This window comes from Chrysemys picta, chromosome 25 (genome assembly GCF_011386835.1).
Source record: "Chrysemys picta bellii isolate R12L10 chromosome 25, ASM1138683v2, whole genome shotgun sequence".
Lineage (NCBI taxonomy): Eukaryota > Metazoa > Chordata > Testudines > Emydidae > Chrysemys > Chrysemys picta.
In genome coordinates this window covers 6,121,540-6,148,430 of record NC_088815.1, presented here as the reverse complement: position 1 = coordinate 6,148,430, position 26,891 = coordinate 6,121,540, and the positions used below count along the sequence as shown (strand labels likewise).

General features: G+C 47.5%; 1 protein-coding gene across 8 annotated transcripts; it reads left to right on the top strand.

Moving 5' to 3' along the window:
- The first annotated feature begins 305 nt into the window (after positions 1 to 305).
- Positions 306 to 24,776, top strand: MOB3A (MOB kinase activator 3A). Of its 8 annotated transcripts, none has more exons than XM_065578635.1 (4): positions 306 to 492; positions 15,280 to 15,849; positions 21,468 to 21,670; positions 22,770 to 24,776. In XM_065578635.1, the coding sequence occupies exons 2-4, from the start codon at positions 15,432 to 15,434 to the stop codon at positions 22,797 to 22,799; spliced, it is 651 nt and encodes a 216-aa protein (XP_065434707.1). In that variant the 5' UTR covers positions 306 to 492; positions 15,280 to 15,431; the 3' UTR covers positions 22,800 to 24,776. The 8 variants fall into 8 exon arrangements, with proteins under 8 accessions (XP_065434707.1, XP_065434708.1, XP_065434704.1 ...); XM_065578636.1 differs by having other exon boundaries at positions 354 to 455; XM_065578637.1 differs by having other exon boundaries at positions 382 to 492; positions 15,285 to 15,849.
- Positions 24,777 to 26,891: the final 2,115 nt, after the last annotated feature.

Below are 26,891 nucleotides of genomic sequence, written 5' to 3'. Positions count from 1 at the left end.
CCCACGTGGGGGTGCGGGGTGGCAGGGGGCTGGCTCTGGGCCCCGGGGGGAGGGGACCCTGGCCTGGCCCAGGGTGGGTGGGAGGCGGGAAGGCTTGGGTTGGCCCCACATGGGGGGAGGCCTCGGGCCAGCTCGGGGGTGTCCCCCTACCCCAAAGGGCCATTACCCAGCTTCACTGGGAGGGGGATCCGGGCACAGGGGGCTGCATGGGGGGAGGGGGTCAGATGGGGAGTGGGGGAGGACAGGCAAGGGGGACCCGCTCAGCGGCCCAGCAGAGGGGGCTGCCCGCCCGGGCTCCACGCCCCGGGAGCAGCAGTGGGCGGAGCCCGCGGGCGGGGAGGTGAGCGGCGCGTGTCCCGGCCCCTTTAAGAGGAAGTAGGTCCGGCGGGGCGCGGGGAGGCCGGCAGTGGAGTTGTGCGCGCCGTGGAGATCGTCGGAAAGTTCCCGGAGCCGGGGTGAGAGCGCGGCACGTGACCCCTCCGCCGGGCACAGGTGGGGGGCGCTCGGCGGAGGGATAATGGGGGGCTGAGTGGACATCTGAGCGGGGGGTGTCCTCCTGGGAGCGGAAAGGGGGAACCTGGCAGAGGGGGGTGATGGGGTGTCTGGGGGGTGATGGGGGGGCTGGGGAGAAGGGACTGGGGAGGTGATGGGGGGCCTTGGAAGAAGGAACTGGGGGGCTGGGAGAAGGGACTGGGAGGGGCGATGGGGGCCTGGGGAGAAGGGACTGGGAGGGGTCTGGAGGGAGGCTATGGGGGGCTGGGGAGAAGGGACTGGGAGGGGCGATGGGGGCCTGGGGAGAAGGAACTGGGGGGCTGGGGAGAAGGGACTGGGAGGGGGCTGATGGAGGGCTGGGGAGAAGGAACTGGGGGGGGTGATGGGGGGGCTGATGGAGGGCTGGGGAGAAGGAACTGGGGGGGGGTCTGGAGGGAGGCTATGGGGGGCTGGGGAGAAGGAACGGGGGGGTGATGGGGGGCCTGGGGAGAAGGGACTGGGAGGGGTCTGGAGGGAGGCTATGGGGGGATGGGGAGAAGGAACTGGGGGGGTGATGGGGGGCCTGGGGAGAAGGGACTGGAAGGGGTCTGGAGGGAGGCTATGGGGGGCTGGGGAGAAGGGACTGGGTGGGTGTTGGGGGGGCTGGAAGGTAATGGGGGGTGAGGAGGTTGGAAAGGGGGAAGCAGGGGAGTCCTGGTGGCTGGGGAAGGATTTAACTCCTCTGTGTGCAAAGCCCCCAGGGGGTCAGTGTGGCCCAAGGTAGGTTGGGGTTGCTCTGCTGGGACTTCGTTAGTGGGGGTGGGTGGGTGGGGGGCAGGATAGCCAAGAGCTGCCAGTGTTTGAACTTTGAGCAACCTCCACCCTCCTCCCCTGTCGCCTCCCCCCCCCTTGGGAACAAGTATAGGCTCTGGCCCACAGGTCTGTCAGGAAAGGGAAGTGGGCGGGGCGGGCTGTATCACTGCCCTGTCTTGGGGAAGTGGGTGGGGGAGGGTGAATAATACCCATCTGCACGCAGGTACCTGGAGACTAAGTAGCAGTAGGGGTAAGAAGAAAGCAGAGGGTAAATGCACTGAAGTTAGGTCTTCTCCCTGTTTGAGCCAATTGTGGCTGGAGGCATTGAGAGCCAAATGTACCCTAGGGGCTTCTGCCCGCATAGCTGTGTCAATTAGGTGTACAAAGAAGTGTGATCCGTCACCTACATAGCTGTGTGAGCAGAAGCCCATAGTATAGATGTGGTTACACCAGGAAAAGCACAGTTTTGCCAGGATAAGCCGTGTCTACGATAGGAGTGCTTTGCCAGTATAGTATACTGGTTTAGCTATACCAGTAAAGCACTCCTAGTGTACATGTGACCGGAAGTGATTGCTTCTGCTAACTTAGAGGCAGGTATTAACCACCTCCAAAGAAAATTTTTGCTGGATGTGGTATGGGATCTTTAGGCTAAAGGGTGTGTACCTCAAAGCTTGCAGGGCTGGGGAGGTGTCCTCCACTGTCCAGCAAAGAAATTTGGAACAAGGCACACTCTGTTGCCTTTCTCTTGAATAGGGGTGAAGGAGGAAATGTTTTTGAAAAGTCTCATTCCGGGCTGTGATGTCTTCTCTGCCAAGTTTCAGAGCAAGGGGGATTTTTATTGCAAGATAAAATTCCCCTGACCATCTGGTTTTCTTTATGATGGAGCTAGTTGCTGCACCCGATCTTTCTTCTTCTGTGTGCAAGTTTCAGGCTCTATCTTGTTTATTAACCAGTTTCTTCGATACTAGTGTAAATACCATATCTTCGTAGCTTAATAAAACAGAAAGCAAATACATCAGCCTACTTTGCTGTGAGGAGTTGCGCACCTTTAAAGTAATAAAAAAGTGCCAAGTCTAAATTCCTGCCAAATTGGTTTGGGATCTGCCTCCTTTGTACTTGGGTTGGGCTCCCATCCCAGCTGGTGATTCTTGGCTTGCACTGCAAAGCTGTGTCCAGATCCAGGCATAATACCAGTAAGCAGATCTGAACAGGAAGCCATTCCGTCGCACTTGGAAATCATACCGTAAGTGACTGACTGCATGCCAGAGTTGGGAATAGAACTTGGAATCCTCGCTCCCTGCTTGTGACGTCTGTCATAAACTTGTTCCCTGACTGGCTTGTGCTATCTAGTAGTACTGAAGTATCTTTTCCAGATGCTTTCTGGAGCCCATTTGGCTCCCTGACATTGCTTCCTCCCTTCTGACCTAGAGCTTATCCCCCAATATTCAGAATAAATGCTAGAATGGATGTGGAGTACCACACAGAAAATTGTGTTTGCCTGGCTTGCTCCGTTTAAAAGAAATTTGTGCTGATACAGCCACTGTCTTGTAACTATAGAAAAACTTCTCCATTAATCAAGCCAGAGATTTCTATGGCAACAGTGTACAGAGAAAAAAGTTCTTCCTGTTAGTGGTGGAAGCACACACTCCTGTCTATAGCTGTATCCATCTCTGCAATGATCCCAAGTTCTGTACTCCTGAAAATAACTCCCAGAAGTTCAAGAAGATTAATTTTCTCAGAAGACAGTGATGCATTTTGTGATACTTGTGCCATAAATGCAGCTGTAATGGGTAATTGGTGAATTCATCACCAGTTTTGTTGGAGGTTTAGGAGATTATTTTAGAAATTCCTGATATCCAGCTAATGCTTTCACTAAAGAATGCATCTCTGGGTGTTTACCTTCAGTTCTCTAGATAACTCTGTCTCCATGGGACATCTGTGGCTTTTGTTTTCAGTTGTGTGTGTCTGAACCTCCTGCTGGAGCTGCTGCTGCGCTAAAAGAATCACCTTGTTCATGATGGAAATGGTAACGGACTCTTGGTTGAATTTGATTTCTCTTAACGTGTCGGAGGTGGATTAGGGGCGTGTTGTGGGGACAATGTGCCTGTTAATCCATTAGAAAGAACAGACACAATGGAGACCATAAGAGCGCTTTCTACTTTGCAAAGGGATGCATAGTTAAGTCTTCAGAGTTGCAGCAGAGGGGCACGCAACTTCAGTTGAGTGTTTTGGAAATCATGCTGTTACTCCGGCTTCTGAGCCTACGGACTGGAGATAAGAGGCCTGAGTCTCCACTGCCTTGCACAGCTACTTATACCGGTGCAAAGCGTGTGTAAAAGGCAGCCAAACTGGAATAGTGGTTCCTTATACTTGCTTTGCAAAGATATACGTGACCGCAGTAGGTGCTGGATTCTCAGTTACCCCCAGGGCTTGTCTACAGTAAGGGCTTGTCTACACTGGCACTTTACAGCACTGCAACTTTCTCGCTCAGGGGTGTGAACCCCCCCCCTCCCCCGAGAGCAGCAAGTTTCAGCGCTGTAAAGCGCCAGTGTGGACAGTGCACCAGCGCTGGGAGCTACGCCCCTCGTGGAGGCAGGTTTTTTAGAGCACTCTGCCATGACTGCACAAGCCATGTTAAAGCGCGGCCGCATTTACGTTGCCAGTGATGATGTGCCCAAAACACTAAATCAAATTAGTTAAAATGGTGTGAATCCACAATGCAGACATGCATCACTAGGCTGTGCTGCACCCATCTTACCAAGGCAGGGCTTACACTGTTATTGCTTAATTTAGTACACGACTGTAAGCCCTACTTTGCACAAGTGCAGAGCGTTTACATGAGAGGCTTGCAGTGGTCTAACTACACTGTACATTGGTAGGGTGACCAGACAGCAACTGTGAAAAAACAGGACGGGGTGGGGGGTAATAACGCGCCTATATACGAAAAAGTCCCCCAAAAATGGGACTCTCCCTTTAAAAACGGGACATCTGCTCACCCTATACATTGGCAAACTTCCTTAATGTAGACATGCCCTAAAGTCCTTTTACACCACTCTGGCAGCATAAAGAGGGCCCCGAGAATACCTCCTGTGCAGGTAGCCTCCCTGGCTGGAGTAGAGTTGGCATAAGGGCTCTACATCATCCCTGCATCTAGCCCCTGATAGAGAGGGGTAGAGCGGGGCATGTGTGGCTGGAGTGTGCTGCACTGTGGCTATTTTTCCCCCTAGGGCAGCTGCCCCAAAACTGCTCTGACTTAATCAGAGTTGGGCAAGACCCATCTGGCTTTAGAACACATGGAGTGCAAGATGTCTGAAAGACACCTTTAATTCTTCTCTATTCCAAATGCATAGGGTGACCAGATGTCCCGGTTTTATAGGGACAATCCTGTTTTTTGGTGTCAAGTATCGGGGTAGCCGTGTTAGTCTGTATCTACAAAAACAGCAAAGACAGGTGCCACCAGACTCTTTCCTGTTTTTTTTGGGACTTTCTTATATAGGTGCCTATTACCCCCCCCACCCCGTCCCGATTTTTCACACTTGTTGTCTGGTCACCCTACAAATGCAGGAATAAAATAAGTGGGAATTGGGCCCTAGATGTGAGGCAATGGAGCATCAGTCACAAAAATGTAGCTTCTCCCATAAGCAGAAAGCAACATGTGATCTACTGTGGCCTTGTTTACACTAGGAAATTTCACAAAAAGTTTCCCGTTGGTGCTGCTGTTTTGGGGGACTTTTTTCATGTCAAACTGTGTGGTAGAAAAATCTTCTGATGTGGATAGCTCTTCACTTCTGCAAAGCCTGAGATCTCTTTAAGGCCTGTTACTTGTCACCAGGCAGATGAGAAAGGTTAATGCCGTGGTTTTCAACCTTTTTTTCATTTGCGGACCCCTAAAAAAATTCCAAATGGCAGTAGGGACCCCATTTGAAATCTTAGACATAGTCTGCATACCCCCAGGGGTCTGTGGACTACAGGTTGAAAACCACGGGGCTAATGCATATATGATCACTGCCACACCTAGGTCTAAAGGGGAAGGAGAAGGGCTGGCTTCACAACTCTCTGTTACGGAGACGTGAACCCTACTGCTCTGGCATCAAAAGCGTTCTATGAACACAGGAGAGAGTGCGATGGGTGGGGCTCAAAGCCAGCCTTTCATTCTGAGCCTGGTGTGTGCTAAGGAAACCCTTGTAGAATTTCCCATAACCCTGGTTCCAGCCCATTGACATTCACAATGTTTGAATTTATAATATAGTCCGGCTCGCAACATAATCTGAAGCATTGTGTTGATTAGACCAGTTTAGCATGAGAATTTTACACTGGAGAAGTGTCAGCCAAGTTCGTTAGAAGAAGAAAATCTATTAGGTAGATACTACTTTGCTGTTTCCCTAAAATACTATTTTGCAAGGACCGTGCAGAGTGGTTCATATTGCCAGGAATAGATGGGCTGCTCAAAGCATGGACTTGTCGGAGTTTGAACTGTCATTTTTTTTCTTGCCTCTTAAGTCCCTTCAGTCAGGGACTAAGCCAGGCTGAAGGAGAACAAGAGGCATTGTTGCTGCACAGAACTTTTTGAAAAACGGTGTCGTCATACCTTGGCGAGGAAAAAAAAAATCATTCTTATGGTACAGGAAGTCACCTGCCTGCTGCAACTTGCCCTAGAAATACATGTCTACACAGTGAAGCTAGAATAGCTTCTGGAGTCCTGAACCAGCTTGTCCGTTTTATTCAGCATCTATGAAGCTAGAAGCCAATCAGCTCTGCCTTCACATGCAGTCATGTCCCAGTCACTTGCGTTACTGTGCACAGAGCACATACAGGGAGTTATACCTCCCAAAAGCCTCAGCGAGGGACTTCAGTGTATATCTAAAGGAAGCAAAGGCCACTTTAAAAAAATCCTCTTTCTACTTGGCTCTAAATAAATAACAATTGCAGCGTGAGCAATCATAACTTTGTGATTTTAGGGGGAGACTTTCAAAGGTACATTTTAAGTCCTTTTGTGCCTTTTGAAAAATCTTCCCCTAAAGGCACAAAATATGGCTCATCCTGTGGCACCTAGATCATCTTTGGTCACCAGATTGAACACCCAGGAGACTGAAATACTTTCTTTATCCACCACTGGAGGGGGACAGCCTGAGTGGTGGAAGTACAGGCTTCCCCTTATGCCAGGGGTGGGCAAACTTTTTGGTCCGAGGGCACATCTGAGTATAGAAATTGTGTGGTGGGCCATGAATGCTCATGAAATTGGGGTTGGGGTGCGGGAGGGGGTGAGGGCTCTGGCTGGGGGTGCGGGCTCTGGGGTGGGGCTGAGGATGAGGGGTTTGGGGTGCAGGAGGGTGCTCTGGGCTGGGACCGAGGGTTCGGAGGGCAGGAGGGGGATCAGGGCTGGGGCAGGGGGTTGGGGAATGGGGTGGCTGGGGGTGCATGCCCTGAGCGGCGCTTACCTCAAGCAGCTCCCAGAAGCAGCAGCATGTCCCCCATCTAGCTCCTATGTGGAGGTGTAGCCAGACGGTTCTGCGGCACGCTGCCCCATCCGCAGGCGCCGCTCCTGCAGCTCCCATTGGCCGTGGTTCCCGGCCAACGGGTGCTGCGGGCGCAACGCTTGGGGCAGGGGCAGCACGCGGAGCGGAGCCCCCTGGCTGCCCCTATGCGTAGGAGCCGGAAGGAGGGACATGCCGCTGCTTCTAGGGGCGCCTCCTGACCCTGCTCCCTGGCTGGAGCGCCGGAGCGGGGCAAGCTCCAGACCCCACTCCACAGCGGGAGCTCGAGGGCCGGATTAAAACGACTGGCGGGCCGGATCCGGCCCACGGGCCGTAGTTTGCCCACCCCTGCTTTATGCTGTGGCAAGAGGATAGTCTAGTCTTCACACCTGACAGTCCAGTCTCCATGGACCATTCAGTCCTTAACCTTTCTTCTGTGATGTGAATTTGTTGTACTAATAACTGAGCTGAGACCTCACCCAGCTCATTTCACATAGACCACTCAACATACATCAGATTGTAATTGCTTTGATTACGGTCAGCCTGGTCTAGATTCAAGCCAGGAATTTAGAATCGAATGGCTGTGCTGTCTCATTACCGTCCCATGAACTATCTTGTCTCTTCTCCCCCATGTGTGATAGCTTAACGCCAAATTATTATTGGATGGGATTCCTACTGGCCGTTCATGCTAGATCTAAATGCTGGTACATTGCATTTATTCTTCTGATGTGGGTTTTCTGAAGCTGTTGTTCTTTGCTACAGTGTGCGGCTCCGCCGCGGGGCGTGTCAGTTATTAGACGGCCTCCTAGCCCCTCTATGGGTGAATTTGTCAGGTCTGTGTCAGGTCTGACTTTTTCCCCCTTCCCCTTGCTAATACCAAAACTAAATAGATTTTAAAAAATAGTTTGAATACATTGTTATTTGGTCGCCTTTCATGGGGGAAGAAAAACACAAATTAAAGCGCAGTATGACTATTTTATGCGATATGGTACTACTTCCTCTTGTGTTCAGCTGGATCAGTTCTGCATTCTTGTGGTTTAAAGGCATGAAAATGGACTGCCCTGATCTTGACCAAGGCTCTTCCTTGGAAACCCCAGAATAAGCATGTGGCTCGCATGAGTTCTTGCTTAGAAATGTCCAAGACATCATTGCTCAGATTTAAATCGCTGTATTCACATTGCAAAGGGGTGGAGGGGGAGACAAGTAGTACATTCCTGAAACTTATTCTGGACTGATTATGAAAGGGCTATTTGTTTAATCCTTAGGACTGATGATTAGAGATCTGTTTTTCAAAATGGCTTCATTATATTTGTCATTAATGCCTCTCAGAAACCAGATCAATGAAAGGAAAACCTAGGAAGTTGTCCCATTGAACGAAGGCATAAACGCTGTCTTGTTAGACGTATGCATCCGGGCTGGGATCAGCAGGGGTTATACAGGTAGAAATTCTGCTGTGTGTTTTCAGCATAACTCTATTTCAAAAGCTCTCCAAAATTTTTATTTTTTAATGTGCCTAGTGCTCTTTTGCCCTTCAGAGCAGATACTTTGGATTGTCTCCAGCAAGATACATGAGGAAACTGAAAGCAGTAACGTTTGGGATGGTACAAGGCTACCAGTGAGAACCTCCCTAGCTCTGACATGCATTAGCAATGTGTCTGTAAACTGCTGTTAGTATCTCGATGCTGCCTTGGAACGGAAAGACATGGTTTGTGTTAATGTCTTAAAGATTACTGCCAATAGAATATTAGGACCGTCTTTTTAAAAAGAATTTGGATATGCCACATGAATGTTTTTACTAAAATAGAAACAAAAGCAGACTGAGCCGTTTTATCGGAAAATGCTGGAGATCTCCAGTTAAAAGTAGCTGAAGCCCTGCCAGACAGGAAATTGATCTAGGCAGAGGTCGTTCAAGAAGAGCTGTGAATGGTCAGACTTCACAATTTTTACACGCTTTCTGCCTGGCAATTTTGACATTCCCACTCATCTGGTGTGCTCTTCATTTTGTGACGGTTTCCTACTGTGTGTTTGTGTGTTTCTTTCAAGTGCGTCCTTATGGTTATGCTAATTTTGCATGTGTGTACGTTTTATTTTATTTTAAACCCATTCCAAAGAACAGTTTAGGGACTTCCTCTCTGCTCAGCATACTCATATAGTGGAGAAATGAGAGGCAGATATTTTATCCCTTGAGCAGACTATCACAGAAACCAGAGTCTTTGTGCAGAAAGTATTAATTGGGTTACATTTTAAAAAAATGGCTGATGGGTGTATGTGCGTGGGTGTGTGAGAGAGAGAATGATGTTTTAAAAAAAAAAAAGAAAAGAAAAAGATGCCTCAGTTCTTAGGTGCCGGACTACAATCTCCTTGGGTCAGTTTACTAGAAGTACCGAGCAGTGACCGCTCTTAGTGACGTATCTGGAGTTGAGTGCTCAGCGCCTCTGGAAAATCAAGCCCAGGGTTTGTCAAATTGGACGTCCAGTGCCCCTGGCCACTCTTGGAAATGTTGGCCTTGCTGTCTAGTTTGGCATCTGACTAAAACTACCAGTGACCTTTTCAAGCTTCCTCTTGTTCTAACTTTAAAATATGTGAAAATCTCTCTCCTTCTACCAATTATTGTCTACCCTGAAATACCTTTTTCCCCTTTTTTTTGAAATTGCCATGACACGCTTTTTGTGTGTATTTTTGTTCATTCACTACCATGATCAGTGCAGCTTTGCAAACAGTGTTTTGACTTCCTTCTGCCTCAGTGGAACAAAACAGTGTTTTGACTTCCTTCTGCCTGGAAGAGCTGTGAAAAATCAGGTCTTGGTTTGCCTGGGTAGGAAATTTACCACAATGCGGTAGAATGATCAGAAGCATCCGTGTGGGGATCGTGTGTAAATGTTAAAATAAATCCTACAATATTATTGTTTCTTAGTACAGTGGAGTAGCTTCTGTAAAAGCAAACGTGTACCGTAAATGTATTACTCACCAGGATTTACTTGCAGGGTTTTCAAATGAGTAAGGCAGCAGGATGTGAGCTGCCTAAGCTGTCAGGTCACTTGGCAAGGAAGTGGCTGCATATGTTTCTGACCCCTCCCTATCTGCAACCCGCAATCTAGCTGGCACTACGGAGACCACATGAAATACTTCTTTTAAATGAAGAAGCTTTAAACTTTGGCCTTTAGGAATACTGGTATAAGGTTTTTTCAGCAGGCACAACAAACTATCCCAGGCCGTATAATTTGAGGAGCCGGGAAATGCAGAACCTGCTGGTTTTAATCTGTTGATTGCATTTATTCTGGCACTTGTTAAAACCCTAAAGTAAATCCTGTGTGGGAATGGTGTGAGGGTTGGAAATGGTACTGCATGTCACTCTGGACGGGGTTTCAGGAACTGAAGGAAATAAAGAATCTACGCAGAGAAGTCATCTCTGTGTACACGTAGGTTTCCTGAAAGAGGATTGTGGGGGAGAGGGAATAACTTCCTGAGTTTTCTTAGTGGTGGGGAGGGGTTGGCTAGAGATACCTCATTCCCTTTTTAAAATGGAAGAGGTATTTTTTTTACAATGTAGTCTGTGTGTTCAGATGTGGGATGACTGTCATGGTTACTGTCCATGATACAAAATTACTCAAGATAGTTAAGACCCAGGCAGACTGTGAAGAGCTACAAAAGGATCTCTCAAAACTGGGTGACTGGGCAACAAAATGGCAGATGAAATTTAATGTTGATAAATGCAAAGTAATGCACATTGGAAAGCGTAATCCCAACTATACATATAAAATGATGGGGTCTAAATTAGCTGTTACTACTGAAGAAAGAGATCTTGGAGTCATTGTGGATAGTTCTCTGAAAACATCCAGTCAATGTGCAGCGACAGTCAAAAAAGCGAACAGAATGTTGGGAATAATTAAGAAAGGGATAGATAACAGGACAGAAAATATCATGTTGCCTCTATATAAATCCATGGTACGCCCACATTTTGAATACTGCGTGCGGATGTGGTCGCCCCATCTCAAAAAAGATATATTGGAATTGGAAAAGGTTCAGAAAAGGGCAACAAAAATTATTAGGGATATGGAACGGCTTCCATATGAGGAGAAATTAATAAGACTGGGACTTTTCAGCTTGGAAAAGAGACAGCTAAGGGGAGATATGATTGAGGTCTATAAAATCATGACTGGTATAGAGAAAGTAGATAAGGAAGTGTTTACTACTTCTCATAACACAAGAACTAGGGGTCACCAAATGAAATTAATAGGCAGCAGGTTTAAAACAAATAAAAGGAAGTATTTCTTCACCCAGCACACAGTCAACCTGTGGAACTCCTTGCCAGAGGATGTTGTGAAGGCCAAGACAAGGCCAGGGTTCAAAAAAGATCTAGATAAATTCCTGGAGGATAGGTCCATCAAGGGCTATTAGCCAGGATGGGCAGGGATGGTGTCCCTAGCCTCTGTTTGCCAGAAGCTGGAATGAGCAACAGGGGATGAATCACTTGATGATTACCTGTTCTGTTCATTCCCTCTGGGGCACCTGGCACTGGCCACTGTCGGAAGACAGGATACTGGACTAGATGGACCCTTGGTCTGACCATTCTTATGTTCTTAAATCAACAGCAAATGGTGACTGTTTGCCACACAAACACGCTCTTGTCTAGCTTGGAAAAATGACAGGGAAAGAAGTAATGGAAAACTAGTGAAATATGCTTTGCATTTCTCTGTTGGAAACATATTTTAGAATAAGGCAGTACTGAAAGTTATCCTCTCATATTAATTTTTATCCCCATGTAACTGCACTGACTTAAGTGAAGTGACTCCTGACTTCCACTGCATACGTGAGAAGAAAATTGGGCCAAACATTTTTTAACAAGTGCTTTTCCTCATCCCTATGGCATCAAGTCTTTTAAATCTCTCCCCACACCTCCCCTTTCGCTATAAATATCTGGCTCTGAGAAAATAGAAGACCTACAGATTCTGTGGCTGACCAAAGCAGCATCTGACATTGGTTGAAGATTATGTAATAGTTCTCAAGGTTTTGGGGAGATTCATTTTCTCCCATCGTTCATTGCTCATTTGTTTGAGTTTGTTTTATAACTGTAATCCACCATCCTCATGGAGCTCATCTCGTATCCCTGGATATAAAGGCAGGACTATTCCTCCAGAGAGAGAAGTTAGAGCTTTGTTTTGTCCTCCATGGTGCAGGAAGTTGCTGTGTTACTAACGTGCTCTTGTGAGACTAGTGGGGATACTCCTACTTGATAGCAGGTGGTGTGGACTTAAACCATACTTTCTGCTACTTGCCAATCATAGCTTCAGCTGAATTGCAAGTCACCCTCGCACAAATCCTATCCCCCTAGTGATCTTTCCTTTCTGTTCTGTGTTTTATTGCTGTTTGAGCTGTGACTTGTGGGGGGAGGGTGGAAGGAGAAAAACTTGTGATCACCATTTTACATCATCTTTCACTCATGTCAGATGCTGCTTTGGTCTTAACCAAAGTTTTCTTAACCAAGTTACACCTCAAAACCATAGCTGAATGCATTGCATCCTGTTGTACTTTGGCTGAAGTTTCCATTTTGCAAATATCTTAAACTCTTCAGGCTGCTGCTAATTTTACTTAATGTGCAGCTGATCACAGCAGCAAGTTTATCAGGTAGTCTTCCTATTGCACATGATTGGTAAGAGGAAACTATTTGGGGAAAGAAAATTGCAGTGCTAATATAATGCAACATCCTTGAATGCTGTTCACGGTGCTCCCGTGCTAGCCTTAGAAATTATAGGGCCAGATCCCTAGTTGGTGTAAATTGGGGGATATGGTCAATGGAGGTATGCTGATTTGCACCAGCGGAAGATCTGGCTGTATATTACTTGTTAAGGATGCTAGTGATTCCGCAGAGAAAAGGAGGCACTTCTTCAAACTCTGGACACAGGAAAAGTGAGAGTTAAAACTTGGCTTATATATAAAAATATAAGCCAGGTGCACAGATGTCTTAAGAGATTGGAGGAGACCAAACCTTACTCTTCGGTCACTGGCTGTCATCCAGCCCAGGTTAGATTTGACCAAAAGTCATTGCCATCGTTTGACCGTTTGGTATTCTTGGTCCCTTTCCATTGGACACGGCTGCATCACAAACGACCCCCGCACTTGAACGTCTTGGCAGTTTAGAGGGCTTCAGTTTCCAGGGAGGTGACTCCTGGAACTTTCACAAGTTTTACATCCCCTTTAAAAACCAAATCAAAACCTGAAACATAGATGGACTTAGTTACCAAGTAATGCTGCCTATTTAAAAAAAATAGTTGGGTTCTTTTTTTGCTAACTAGTTCCTCAGCTGTGAAAATTCCCTCTTTGTAGGTCTGGGTTGGCTTTTATGAATCACCTTGTGAAAATTTCTCTTGGAAAATTCTTAGTGTCCACTCCACTGGCAAAGTGTGGGCAGGCCTTGAGAGTGCTTCTCCACCAGGTTTTGGTAGTGCATTTCAGTCCTCTCCTGCCATGCCCCCTGCTGTACTGGTAATGAGCAGAGACCTGTGCGTGGCCTTTAACTACTTGCCAGCAGAAACGGGAAGTAAATAAAAAGGCCCATTACACCTAATACCAGCATAACTGAGTGTCTTGACTGAAGTCAATGGGATTACTGTGGTGTAAAGACAAGGTAAATGAGAGCAGAGTGAGAACAATCAAAGGCCTCTTTTTTTGTGTTTGGCTGGAGCCCAGAACCAAAGGAATATGCAGTTAATACTCATGCAGTACTACAGCTTTCCTTTGAGACTCCAAAGTGAGGAAATAGCGCATGCTACCATTTCTCTGGAACTGATTTCCTTCTGGAAGTGGCTTCAGACCGTGAACCTGCCCTTTACATTGTTAGGTTTTTTTTGCCTTTGTTTTGGATATGTTACAGAAGAATATGTGAGATCAATAGTGCATCTAAGTTGAATGGGCACAGCCCCTTGTGTTTCCACTTCATAGAAGAAGTGAAGTGTTTTGTTGCAGGATGTGGTGAGGGTATGACTCGGCTCTTGCTAACCATAGCTACTGTCGCACTGCATTTTGCTGTCAGCGTCCCCTCTTGTTATGACTTTCAAAAATTTTCTCTGTGTGATCAAATGCATCTTAAACTTATTTTTTCCCCTATCTCCTTGGCCCTTCACTGTTGGTCTTAAATTAGTCAAGCAAATATCAGTAGCTTCAGGGGTTCATGCAAATATCTCTCAGTATCGGGGAATGTGTACCCTGCACAAACCAAGGCAAAATTTGGTCAAAAGCGCAGAGCTTCGCTTGGGTTCATCTCCAAACTGGCCCAGGCTCACTTCATCATGAGTGAATCTCTCAATGAACCTGGCTGGAATTTTGAGTGGGTCCCAACTCAAAAATGTGGGTGGGTGGGTGGGTGTGGGCACCCCGCCCTTTCCTCTCTCGTTGGAGTGACTTTGTGAACATGTGGCATGGCTCCAGAACTGAACTTCATGGCTGTTGGATTGCTGGCAATATGGGTTGTTAGCCATGGGGTTCTCCTGTATTTTTGGAGTGTGGAACACGTCTTAATAGCGTCTCGGGGCCATTTCTCCTCCCATTGCACAACCGGAAAAACCTCTGGCAATGAAGGCCATTGCTTACATGGGAAAGTAACATTAGGAAAGTGTTTGATGTGTTCTTCATTCTCCTTAATGCAGTGTAGCAGATGCGCCAGCACCATACGAGCAGCCAGCTCTCCTCAGATGACTAATGTCTCCAAGAACCACTGTGGAGCTACGCAATGCTTCTGTTGCAGGCTGACTTAAAATGGCCTGTCTTCGTTGGGCTGGTCAGCACTTTCCTCATTACAACACCCAAAATCACGTGTCTGTTTCACAAGAGGAATCCTGTCATTCAGGGTCAGATTCGGATACCCTAGCTCACGTAGAGAGTAGTCCCAGTGATTTTTTAATGAGACCACTTCTGGAATAAGTTACTCCCCCATGTCTTTAAGGGTGTTAGAATCTAGCCTTTGTTGAGGATCCAGCCTGAAACCAATCTCCCTGCTATGAGTCCATGGACACAGCTGTTGTGGGTAATATTTTACTCATTTCTGCCTAGTAGCAAAATAATGCTGTGCCAGTTTCTGAATGCTTTCATAAAACAATGTAGCTACCTTGGTACCATAGTGGTAGAGTCTTGGTGTCTTGTAGTAGTAATAACAGTAATAATCTGCTTCTTCACCCACAATAACTTGGCAAACTGGGTATAAACCTTCTCTCACTTAATGTTTTGTGTAGAAGTCAGTGACCTGGGTCTGCAACACTTTCCCTACAGTGACAGAGGCTGAATGAGGAACCTCTTTGAGAACTTGACCCTCACTCTTCTACCTTGTGCACTTCCCTTAAAGAAATCTAGTCCTAAGAGGAAAGGGGAGGGGAAACGAAGCATATTTGGTGTTCGTTTCAGTTCTATGAGTTTGAGGTGTATGTCCAAACCTTCCCACTAAGGCATTCAAACAAATTCACTCCTTCTGAACAAAGTCTCTTGTTGAAAAAGCTGCCCCTCTAACTACTGTAAATTCTCTGTGTTGCAGATCAGAAGGTACTTGGAGAACCAGAGGCGCTCAGAGATATTTCTGTGAAGATAGAGGCCATTACGACCTTGCCATTGGAAACTGTCCCACCGCTGTGTGTCTCTAGCTGTCGTCACTGAAGACTTGTGAAAGAGAGGAGGGAAAAAAGAAAAATGTCCAACCCTTTAAAGCAAGTGTTCAATAAGGACAAAACCTTTCGGCCCAAACGCAAGTTTGAACCTGGGACTCAGCGGTTTGAGCTGCACAAGAGGGCTCAAGCCTCTCTCAATGCAGGGCTGGACTTGAAGCTGGCCGTCCAGCTGCCATCTGGTGAGGAACAGAATGACTGGGTGGCGGTGCATGTGGTGGACTTCTTCAATCGCATCAATCTGATCTACGGCACCATCAGTGATTATTGCACGGAACAGTCCTGTCCGATCATGTCTGGGGGACCCAAGTACGAGTACAGATGGCAGGACGAGCACAAGTACCGGAAACCCACTGCCCTGTCTGCTCCCAAGTACTTGAACCTCTTGATGGACTGGATTGAGGTGCAGATCAACAATGAGGACATTTTCCCCACCAATGTTGGTAAGTTCAGGTCTGATTTGTGGGGAAATTAATTGGACTGACACAAGATCAATTGATTTAAATCAGGGCAATTTACATCACCAAATGGAAAACCTTGAGTTAAATGATCAGTGTTAAGGAACTTTTCCATTGGTACTTCCTTTATTTTCTAAAGAGAGGTGCATCCTCATTGGTTGATATAACCATTAAAACATGTCGATTTACAACTAAATAGAGCCTTTACGCTAGATTTGGAACGTCTTTTTGCTACCTAGGAGGGTACACTATAACTCTTTATATTTATTTAAGCATTTATATAGCTTAATGTTTTCAGATTCTTATTAATTGTACAGTTTTAGTATGTTAGAAAATGGTGAATGATGTATTGTTCATCGACAAGATAATCAACTTATTGGTGACGATTTGTGTCAAGCCGCACTAGGATGATAATGGGAATTTAATTAAAAACACCAAATGGCATAGAATATTTATTTTTTATTAAACAAAACTACCTTAAATGTTTTGGATACATGAATTTTAGTGTTTTTTCATGAGCTGGAGAGGAAGTTTCCATGCTGGGTGGAGTCATAAATATTAATAATTTGAGAACTGAGCTAAGGTAGGGAGAAGCTATAAAATAGAAGTATGAGACCCCCCCCACCCCCACCCCACCCCTCTGGTGACTCAGTGGATGATCCTGATGAGATGCACATAGTGTCTCCTGGAGTCAGAAGCTGGGTCCCAATCCGTGTGATGACTTTGCCAGTCCCTTGCAGCCAGTGGCACAGGCCTGGGTCCTCCACAGGGTCAAGCTCTTAATACAGGACATGACCTGTTGTGCCATGTTGATAAAACAACCTCAAAAGTTTTCCCCATCTTCTTTCTTTATATAGAAAAGCAGCTTTTAACTCGGAGTTTGTCATAGAGGCTCATGGATTCAACATATTTATTTTTTTATTTAAATGTGTTAAGGCCTAAACTTATCATCATCTCTTAACATATTTTCTATTAAATTCAGATTTCATTTTAAATGAGTTTATTTTTAAAAAAAGAAAAACGTATTCTAATTTAAATAACAAAATAAAAAATATCCGATTTCTTTTTCAGAAAAATCGACTTTTATCCACCAGTACTGACTCTTGCCCTTTCTAGTCCCCTGTTCCTTTTCCAGTAGGCACTTGTTTATGACAGTGGTTTTCAGCCTGTGGTTCACGGACCTCTGGGCGGGTCTACAGACTCTAAGATTTCCAAAGGGGTCTTCCCCTCCATTTGAATTTTTTTAGGGGTCTGCAAATGAGGAAAGGTTGAAAACCACTAGTTTATGGCATTGGATATCACTGCTGCACAGATCCTTGAGAGGGTAGGTGAACTGCTTCCTCTAGTACTGACTGGCAACTTTTGGGGATTGGTCCTGCTTTGAGCAGGGGGTTGGACTAGATGACCTCCTGAGGTCCCTTCCAACCCTGACATTCTATGAAAGTGACTGCTGATTTTGGATACCTTCGTGCCCAGCCTGCCTAACTGTTTTGTTAAAGAAGTGCCAAGTACCCGCGGTTACCATAGATTTCAGTTAGAGTGGTGGATGCTTAGTACTTCTGGAAAATTAGGCCTAAATTGTTTCAGGCGAGGCACTCCAAATCAGAGGGGGCTCTTGCAAAATTCAAATGGTACATCAGAGATTATGTGGCTGCTGTGAGCATGGGAGGAGTCACTCTGCTCTGCAGAGGTTGGGCTGCTGGACTTGATCTTTCATTCTGAACAGTAGTTTAGGACCGGTGCCTGTGCAACACCTGGATTTAGTCCATGTGATTGTGCCTCCATGGCTAGTCTCGATGGTAATGGCCTGCAACTTACTACTAAAAGTTTATTCTTTAGCTCAGGTAGGCAGGGGCTTGTATTTTTGTTGCTGAAGGTTCTGGGTTGGCTCCCTCAAGGTCAATTTCTGTGAATGGGATTCATGGCTCTTGGAAAATCTTACTCATTCTGCCAAAGTATTTTTAGTACTGTCAGGTTGAGATAACAGAATTTAAAAATTCATCCATTCTGACTGACACCTGGTTGAGGAGGTGGTGGTTGACAGAGGAAAACCGCTTGCAAAATTTATCACTGTCCCATCTAGTGAAGGAAGAGGTCCAAGACTTGCAGAAGGGGTTTGCAATCTTGGACTACGTGGACCCCTGAGTGCTCTTGGAGTCCTTAATAGCTTATAGCTCTCTTCCCCCACATTTGTGATTAACTAGAGTTGTGCCCTTGCCCTCTCATGTAGACTGTGCTGCAGTAATCCAGGTTTGCCCGCTGTACTTCGGGATCATTCAGAAGCACAGCACAGAATGTGGTGGCCCATCAGCTTAGTGGAGCAGATCTGAGTTATGAGCACATCACGTCCATGCTCTGTGAACTACACTTGCTTCTGGCTGCAGTTCAAGGTGTTGATTCCGATTCATACCTGGCCTGGGACTTGGTCACCTGAGGGATTCTTCTCTCTCCTTATGGACCATTGCAACAACTGAGATGTTTTTGACAACAGACCCAAACCTTTGGGATTGGTCATGCAGGGTGTTTTCAGCCTAGGGCTCCAAGCAGTGATGCTTTTTGCTCCCTAGAGCAGCCCATCAGGGCCTGCACTTACTGACTTCATACTCTGGTGCAAGACGCATCTTATTGGCTGCGCTCTGCTTTGCCTGCAGATGTGTGGCTGGTTGGGTGGTTCAGGAGTTTTGTGATCAGAATGACGCACCTCTTATTTTATTTCCAGATCTGACATCTTTCAACCTCCCGTTGCTTAAAAACGAAGGCCAGAGGGCCTGATTCTCATTTGTACTAAGAAGGCTCCTTAACACCACTCTGGCAGCGTCAAGAGGTCGTAGAGTGTGTGTAATGGTAACCTATGTCCCTCTTATGCTGCCAAAGGAGTGTAACGAGGCCTTGGTGTAAACAGTTTTGGAGCCCAAAATGTCCAAACTTGGGTGCCCAAAAATAGGCTCATGAAGCTATATTTGTGCATCTAAAGGAGTGGGCTGACTTTCAGCAGTGTTGACGGCCCACGGTTCCCCTTGTAGTCCATGAGAATTGCAGATGCTCTGCTCCTAAATTTAGCCTTTCAAGTGTTGGCTTAATGCTTTATACCCATGGAGATCTGAGACTCCAGCGTCTCTCTGGTATGGTATAAAGCTTTTGTCTCCGTCTCTTGCAGCTTGTGAAATACTGGACCTTTTTGAAACCTCTCTCAGCAGTGCTTTTTCTTAGCGCTAGTCTGGACCTGAATACAGGGCCTCTTGGACAAGTGTGATTCAGCCCTTGCTCCTTGAGTTAGCACTGCTGCCGCAGAGGTTTGCTTAGCTTTTGGCATAGGGTCAGTCTTCTGCTGCTCTGAATGACCCCAGGTGGTCTTTCAAGCAAAGCCCTAAGGCAGTGGTTTTCAAACTGCGGGTCGCAACCCAGTGCTGGGTCGCAGCGGCTCTGGTCAGCACCATCGACCGGGCTGTTAAAAGTCCCGTTGGCGATGCTGCCTGGCTAAGGCAGGCTAGTCCCTACCTGTTCCGACACCACACTGCGCCCCGGGCAGCAGGTCCGGCTCCTAGGCGGGGGGGCCATAGGCCTCCGCGCGCAGCCCCCGCCCCAAGTGCTGGTTCCGCTCTCCCATTCGCCAGGAACCAGCCAATGGGAGCTGGAGGGGTGGTGCCTGCGGGCGAGAGCCATGCGGAGCCGCTTGTGAGCCTCCACCTAGGAGCCGGACCTGCCGCTGGCCGCTTCCGGGGCTCTCCACGGTGTCAGAACAGGTAGGAACTGGCCTGCTGTAGTCGGGCAGCACCGCCAATGGGACTTCTAACGCCTGGGCTGCTGACTGGGAGACGCCCGAGGTAAGCCTGTGCCCCAACTTTTTGCCCCAATCCCCTGATCCAGCCCTGAGCCTCCCCCAAACCTGGAGCTCCCTCCTACACCCCAAACCCCTCATCCCTAGCCACACCCCAGAGCCTGCACTCCTGCCCCAGCCCAGAGCCTCCTCCCACAACCGGAACCCCTCATTCCCTGCCCCACCCCGCAGCCTCCAGCCTCTCCCACGCCCCAAACCCCTCATCCCCACCTTCGTTGGGTTGTAGGCATAAAAACATTTCTTCAACTGGGTCGCCAGAAAAAAAGTTGGAAAACCACTGCCCTAAGGCAACTCCATTCAGCTCAGGGATAGACTGGGTGATGCAAGGTCTGGGTTGGGGTGGGGAAGCAAGCAGTGGACACTGGAGGGGAGGGGATGTTGCACAAGGAAGGAACAATAATAGTCCCGTGACCCTTTGTCCTAATTCCTGATTTGGTAATGAAACCTGTTTGCCCTGTCTGGACAGGCAACACAGGTCAAGGTTCTGCCAAATGAAGCAGAACCAGATGACGGCTGCCTGGGTGTTTGTGTGGGAGACCAACTAACAAATGGGATAGGGGAGAAGGAGCTGGTTATCCACTTGAGATCCCACCGGATCCCATCCACTCCTGCACTACTTCAGTGTATCTAGAGCATGCCAAGATATTCATCCTTCTCAAAGCGCTAATGAAACGGCTCAATCTGATTGTGTGCAGAAAGTGTCCACCATTACTCAGACCCCATCTGCACACACACAACAACAATACTTAAATGTGGTGACATTGGGGAAGAGATTAAGACAGTAAACCCACCCCCAACCTACAACAGTACCTGTATCAGTTGTCAAAATCCTTGCTGTGTGTTCATCTGGGTAACCACAGGAAGTTCTGGGGTGTGGTCCCTTTAGTTACGGTTCTTCAGCAAGGACCTCTTTTGGACTGAGTGATTGCTGGAACATCTGTTCCATTTGGAGGGGGGAAGCTTACATCATCAAAGGAGTTCTGTCTTGTTTAGAGTTTTCTAGCTATGCTTATAATGCCAGCTTCACTAACTGAACACAGACTGAAAATTAATTTCATGCAGAGCTCTTGGGAGCAGGGGAAGAAGGGTATTTAACGAATACCCTTCACCTCTTACCTCCTCCTTGCATGTGGATAAGCAAGTAGACTTTAAACTCAAGTTGTTTTGTAATTACTAGAAAGAGCAGCTTATCAAACTCTACTGTATTGCAGATTGCAAACGTAGCTGTTCGAATGAAAGACACACAAACAAAATGTCGAATGTGAACAGGGGCCTATAAATGACTGAGCGTAGTATTATCTTAATTTTAACTCCTATTAACCTGAAGGATCCCAAAGGGTTTGTCAAATTTACTAAACTATATATAGGAGCCACTCCTCCCAGGATGCAGCCACTTCTAGAGTGGAGCATGGTGATCTAATGTCTTGCATAATTTTTTGTAAAAATGTCCCAACAGGAACTGAGGGAAACCATATCAAATTGAAACTGCAGATGGAAATCTATATGTGCACTAATCCAGTTTGTATTCGGGTCTCTCAATTAATACAGGACCCAATAGCATAGGTTAATAGCATTAACTTTGGAAAAATTGGTCCAAAACTTGGAGGGAATGCAGTCTGTGAATTACCCCCGAGGAAACTGTTCTTGCATCACTTCAGTACACACTGGACTGTTTCTTTTTATGCTTTAGGAAGACTGCATGGCACCATAGTCCTGGGGAAAGTGCATTTCACTAAATCATGGTGCTCGTATGTTCTTCTTGCAGGTACTCCGTTCCCCAAGAACTTCCTTCAGGTAGTGAAGAAGATTCTGTCCAGGCTCTTCCGGGTCTTTGTTCACGTCTACATCCACCATTTTGACAGGATCACCCATATGGGGTCAGAGGCCCACGTGAACACCTGCTACAAGCACTTTTACTATTTTGTGAAAGAGTTCAATCTAATAGACACCAAGGAGCTAGAACCTCTGGTGAGTGAATTTGGCTGGATTATAGCTATGAATGGCCACAGAGTGGTGCGTCTCAAACAGAACTCTGGGATCCGGACTCCCTGTCCACTGAATACCAAAGCCAAACATTGGATTCAGTTTGAGAGATTCTGAGCGCTGAAGAGGGTGACTGAAATCCTGTCGTACCTATTCCGTCCCCCCCCCCCCCCCCGCCCCCATTACAGCTCAAAAACCTGTTCTTACCCTGCCCTCTTTTATTCTGGCCCAGATCCCAGGGTACCTCATGCGGCTGAGCAGGGCCATTACACCCACGGAGAGAGAAGCTGCCACGTTTGTAGATTCTGCCTGGTAACCGCCTTGTGCTTCAGGCTGCCATCTTGTCTGTTCCCCCACCGCCGCCACCACTCCCCATTGTCTGGTCAATGGCTGAGTCACATGCATCTGCTGTTCCTCAGTCCGGGTGCTGCACACTGCAATGAGCTGTGCACCCCTGCTAGCAAAGCTGCAATTGAATTCCAAGGATCTACGTACCCAGCCTTATCACTGTGTAGCCAGCACATCGCTGTGCACGACCCAGAAAGGCAGGGGGGTAGGATGCGGGTCACGGAGTCATGAGCCCTTGGTCCTAGTCCCAGTTGTCAGTGACTAGCTGTGGGACTTGGAGTGCGTGTGCGCTCAGGCTAAATCACCTCCTCTGTCCCCTCCCTGTCCTTTATTTCCCCTTCTGTAAAATGAGCACAGCGATGCTCACCAACTTCATAAAGAGCGTGGAGGATGCAAAGTGCCCTAGAAGTGCTAGGTGTTGGCATTAGTCTGGAACGGTGGGTGATGGTTATTCTCTAGCTGCATGCAGCCAGACCGATTTTAATCTGATGGGGCAGCTGGGGAGGCCTCCTGCCTGTCAGTGAATAGGAATATGGGGGCAGAGGTTAAAGGTGACGCTGAATTTCTTCCCCATGTGAGTGTTCAAACTGGAATACGTTTTTTTTTTTTTTTTTTAAATTAACAATGCTATGGAAACAACATTCCAAACTTTGAGACTTTCCTACTGAAATGTCCCTTGCCTGGGAATTGTGCTTCTTACCACTAACTTCCCTGTCTCTTGTGTGTCCTTTGCTAGAAGGAAATGACCTCCCGGATGTGCCACTGAGCTCTGGACCTTCCTGCCCTCACCCAGGCCAAGCCGCCTCAGGACTGCTGAACCCCATCGCTGCACCGGAGATGCCGCTCAAGGGACGATCAGAGACATTTCATAGAAATATATTTTTATTGAGCTTTCAACTTAAAATGGAGACTGCAGAAATATTTTTTTAAAGATGCCTTAGATAACTAGTTTTTATGGTAATTTCTGTAATTGTTTGCCACTAGATGGAAATGCATCATTTTTCGTCAGTTTTTTTTAGAGGGGGGAACGAGCATTATGAGAGAACCACCTGATGTTTCATCTCACTGGCCGCCTTGTTGGCTGGCCCTAACTAAGCCTAGTCTGACCACAGACTTTGTTGCTTCAAGTGTTTTTTAAGATGGACTTGCTTTCAACCTAGCCAGGGCGTGGAGTTGGTCTTGAGACCGTAGCAGTGCATGGCACTGGCTGTGGGGGAGCAAGGCTTACCTGCATCCTGAAGGTAGGGTAGGAAGTGCTTTGTTAGGGCAGCTATTCCACTAGGTGAGAATGAACTATAACTGAAATGTGCATATAGACGTGGCTCCTTGCACACTTCTCCAGCCCTTGTGTCTAACTGCCTTTCACTCCATGATTAGGCCTTTCTCTCTGAAAACGTTTTCTGTTCCTTTCTCTGACTTCTCAGCTAGACCACACCTTTCACTGCTTGGGGAAATCAATGCTAATCTCACTCTGTTTATTCCTCTGCTAATCTTTTGAGGTCATTGCTCACGAACACCTGCTTTTCCTAGTTCTAAAGCAGGAGAATACGAAGGTTTCCACCTTTCAAAGCACATTGTGTCAAGGGCAGAGTTGCTATATTAGGGTGCTCTCTATGCTGGGGCACGAATATACCTGGATAGATTTCACTAGACTTCTAGCGGTCTTTCTCCACCTAGTTGTAGGTTCTGTTGATGGGAGGGCGGAGCTTAAGGGGGAAGGAGGAGTTAAAATACTTTTGCTTCTCCTACTGAAAGGAGATATGAGGGGTGAGGCCACGGAGGGCTGCTGGGACAGAAGCTAGCGAAATTTTTTCCAGGCACACCAACTTTTAGCCTGTCCAAGGGCTGCTTGGGCAATTTTCTTGAAGCCCAAAGTCTAGAGCTAATCTGATTAAAATGAAGCAAAGTGAGGTCACTCTTTCCTGTAAGGAGGCCTCCAGGTCCCAGAGTGCAGTTCTCCATCTTGAGCCAAGCAAAGACTGCTAGTTGGGAGGGAGTGTTACGTATTGGATAGGTGAGTGACTGCATTTGGCCCCTGGACTGCGAGTTGCTGCAGAACTGCGTGAGATGTATCTCCACCCGGCGATGGAAGCCCTCTGTCCGTTTCAGCTTGAGTATCAAAGAGAAGCCAAGTTCTGCCACTCCAGAGACCAAATCACTTGTTTAGTCCCCCCCACTATCCCAAGACAAATCGTAGTGCTAGTGAGGCTGTGGGATCTTTGCAGATGTTGCACTGTCCTGGACTTCATTAACTGGTCCTGGCTTGGCCCGCTTTAACTTCTGTAAGTGTCCCACGCCCTCCACCTTCTCTTCCTGAACACCATTTCCCACTCCCTTTCTTCCGGCCGTCTACCTTAATAGACAAAGTCTCTAGTGCAGAGCCACAGTCCTCTGGCTTGCGTACTGCCTGGGGGAGTTTAACTTCGGCCTGTAACTTCCTAATGCAGAGACTTTAGAACACTGATTTCTCTGTGTGACAAAGGAGGGACTGCCTTGGATTTGGGGTGAAGGGTGGGACGGGGGTGGGTGGGGAAAAAAAGTTTTTTTTTTTTTTTTTTTGTTTTTTTTTTTGCGAGCAGGGAGCAAGTTGCTACCATTAGCCACTTTCCTCTAAGGAAACAGTCCTGTGGTCTGAGTGTTTGTACTTTATGTGAGTCACGTCTCGTACTATGTCCTGGACACTGTTTCTAACACATACCACTATCATTCTGTGAAACAGACACAATAAATTATGTTGTATTTATGTGTTGGGTGCTGGTTGCTAACAGCTTCTCCCTGTTAGAAGTTCTTTGTACAGACAACACACTTTTTTTTTGGTAGTATCAAGAAATAATCTTGAAATGTATCAGAGGGGTAGCCGTGTTAGTCTGAATCTGTAAAAAGCAATCTTGAAATGTTACCAGAGCGAGCACAGTGTAGGTGGGTAGGGTGGCTGCTGTTTTCTAGAGCTTCTAAAAAGCATCACTTGGCCCCTGTTACTATCTAAGCACCTCGCCCTTATTAATGTATTTGACTTTCCTGCCAGGGAGGCAGCACGATCATCCCTGTTATACAGATGGGCAAGTCACTGTGCCTCAGTTGCCCAAGATCACACAAGGAATTATGGGTTGGAGGAAGGAATCGAACACAGGTCTTGAAAGTACTAGCCTAATGCCCTAACCACTGGGCCATCCTTCCTCTGCTCTAATAGTTCTGGAAAAATGGGTGGCCCAAACAGATACTTAGGACTGCATTATCAACCTGCCAGGAGCCTGAGGGGCTGCACCCAACTTATGCGGATATATTTCCTATTTTGGCGGGGGGGGTGGAGCGCATGGCCATTTAAAACTTGCTTGTGCTGCTCTTTCCCTAGTTCATGGGCTCTCAAACGGGAGGGCATGAACAAGTTTCAGTGCATCACACCACATTTCATAGGGGAGGTGGGGGGTTGGCTCCCACTACTCCTTTCTCTCATACAATGTGAGGGTCACTGAGTGGAACAGACTGAACTACTGGTGTGGGTGGATGACTAGAGACCCCCCCCCAGTTCAGCATTATGGTCCTGCAGCAGTCAAAGGAGAACGAGTAAATACAGCTCAGACTGGCCCTTGGACTGTACCTAGCTCCTTCACCCACCCACTGCCAGCTTCAGGTCTCTGGGGCCTGGCTTTTCAGAGGTGCTGAAGACCCATAACTTCAATGAGTCAGTCGGAGCTGTGAAAAATCAGGGATTTGATCCTACAGGGGCCTCAGCACCTTTATCAACTTCTGTGGGAGTTGGCCTTCGAGCGCACCTCTTCAGTATTTAGTCTATTGGAGAGGGGATCTCAGAGAACCATCCGCTATGTGCTAGAGGACAAGGGCTTCCCTTGTCACAGGGATATAATCAAATCCTTGCTCGTCTAAGACAACGGCTATCTACCAGTCATACCGGTTCGAAATAGAAATTTGGTTGTAAATAGAGTTGCCCTGCTTGTGCACAGGGGGAAATGGTGCAGTGATGCTCTTAAAACGGAATTGGATGTTCTGCCAGAGTGCACAAGTGAAGTCTCTACACAGCCTTCTAGGCGGGTCGCTCTAGGCATGTGTGAGTTTGAAAACTCCCAAAACTGAGTTAATGTCCTGCATCAAGTTCTGGCTGATCGTGCCTGTGAGTTGCCTCTAGAGGGTGCTGCTTTCCCGCAGTGTTGTAACAGATGAGATCTAGCTTGTGTGTGTGGCCTAGGCCAGTGGTTTTAAAACTTTTTTTCTGCTTAGGGTGACCAGATGCCCTGATTTTTATAGGGACAGTCCCGATTTTGGGGTCTTTCTCTTATATAGGCTCCTATTACCCCCCACACACCTCCACCCCATCCTGTTTTTTCACATTTGCTGTCTGGTCATTCTATTTCTGGTGACCCAGTTGAAGAAAATTATTGATGCCGCGACTTAATGGAGCTGGGGCAGAGGGGTTTGGAGTGTGGGAGGGGATCAGAGCTGGGGCAGAGGGTTGGGGTGAGGGCTGTGGGGCCAGGAATAAGGGGTTCAGGGTGTCGGAGGGGGCTCTGGGCTGTGGCGGGGGGTTGGGGTGTGGGAGGGGGGTTGGGGCCAGGGATGAGGGGTTTGGGGTGCAGGAGGGGGCTCTGGGTTTGGGGGGACTCAAGGCTGGGGATTGGGGCACGAGGTTGGGGCTTATCTCGGGTGGCTCCCGGTCAGCAGCGCAGCGGGGTTGCTAAGCCAGGCTTCCTGCCTGTCCTAGCACCGCGGACCGTGCTGCACCCCAGAAGTAGACAGCAGGAGGTCCGGCTCCTAGGCGGAGGTGGACAAGCAGCTCCATGTGGCTCTTGCCCACAGGCACCACCCCCCAGCTCCCATTGGCTTGTTCCTGGTCAATGGGAGT

What these genes read in the sequence shown, in the direction of transcription:
- MOB3A (XM_065578632.1), top strand. Translation starts at nt 15,432, where the DNA reads ATGTCCAACCCTTTAAAGCAAGTGTTCAATAAGGACAAAACCTTTCGG. An exon ending in CATTTTCCCCACCAATGTTG is followed by an intron (nt 15,850 to 21,467) that starts GTAAGTTCAGGT and finishes TTCTTCTTGCAG; the next exon opens with GTACTCCGTTCCCCAAGAAC.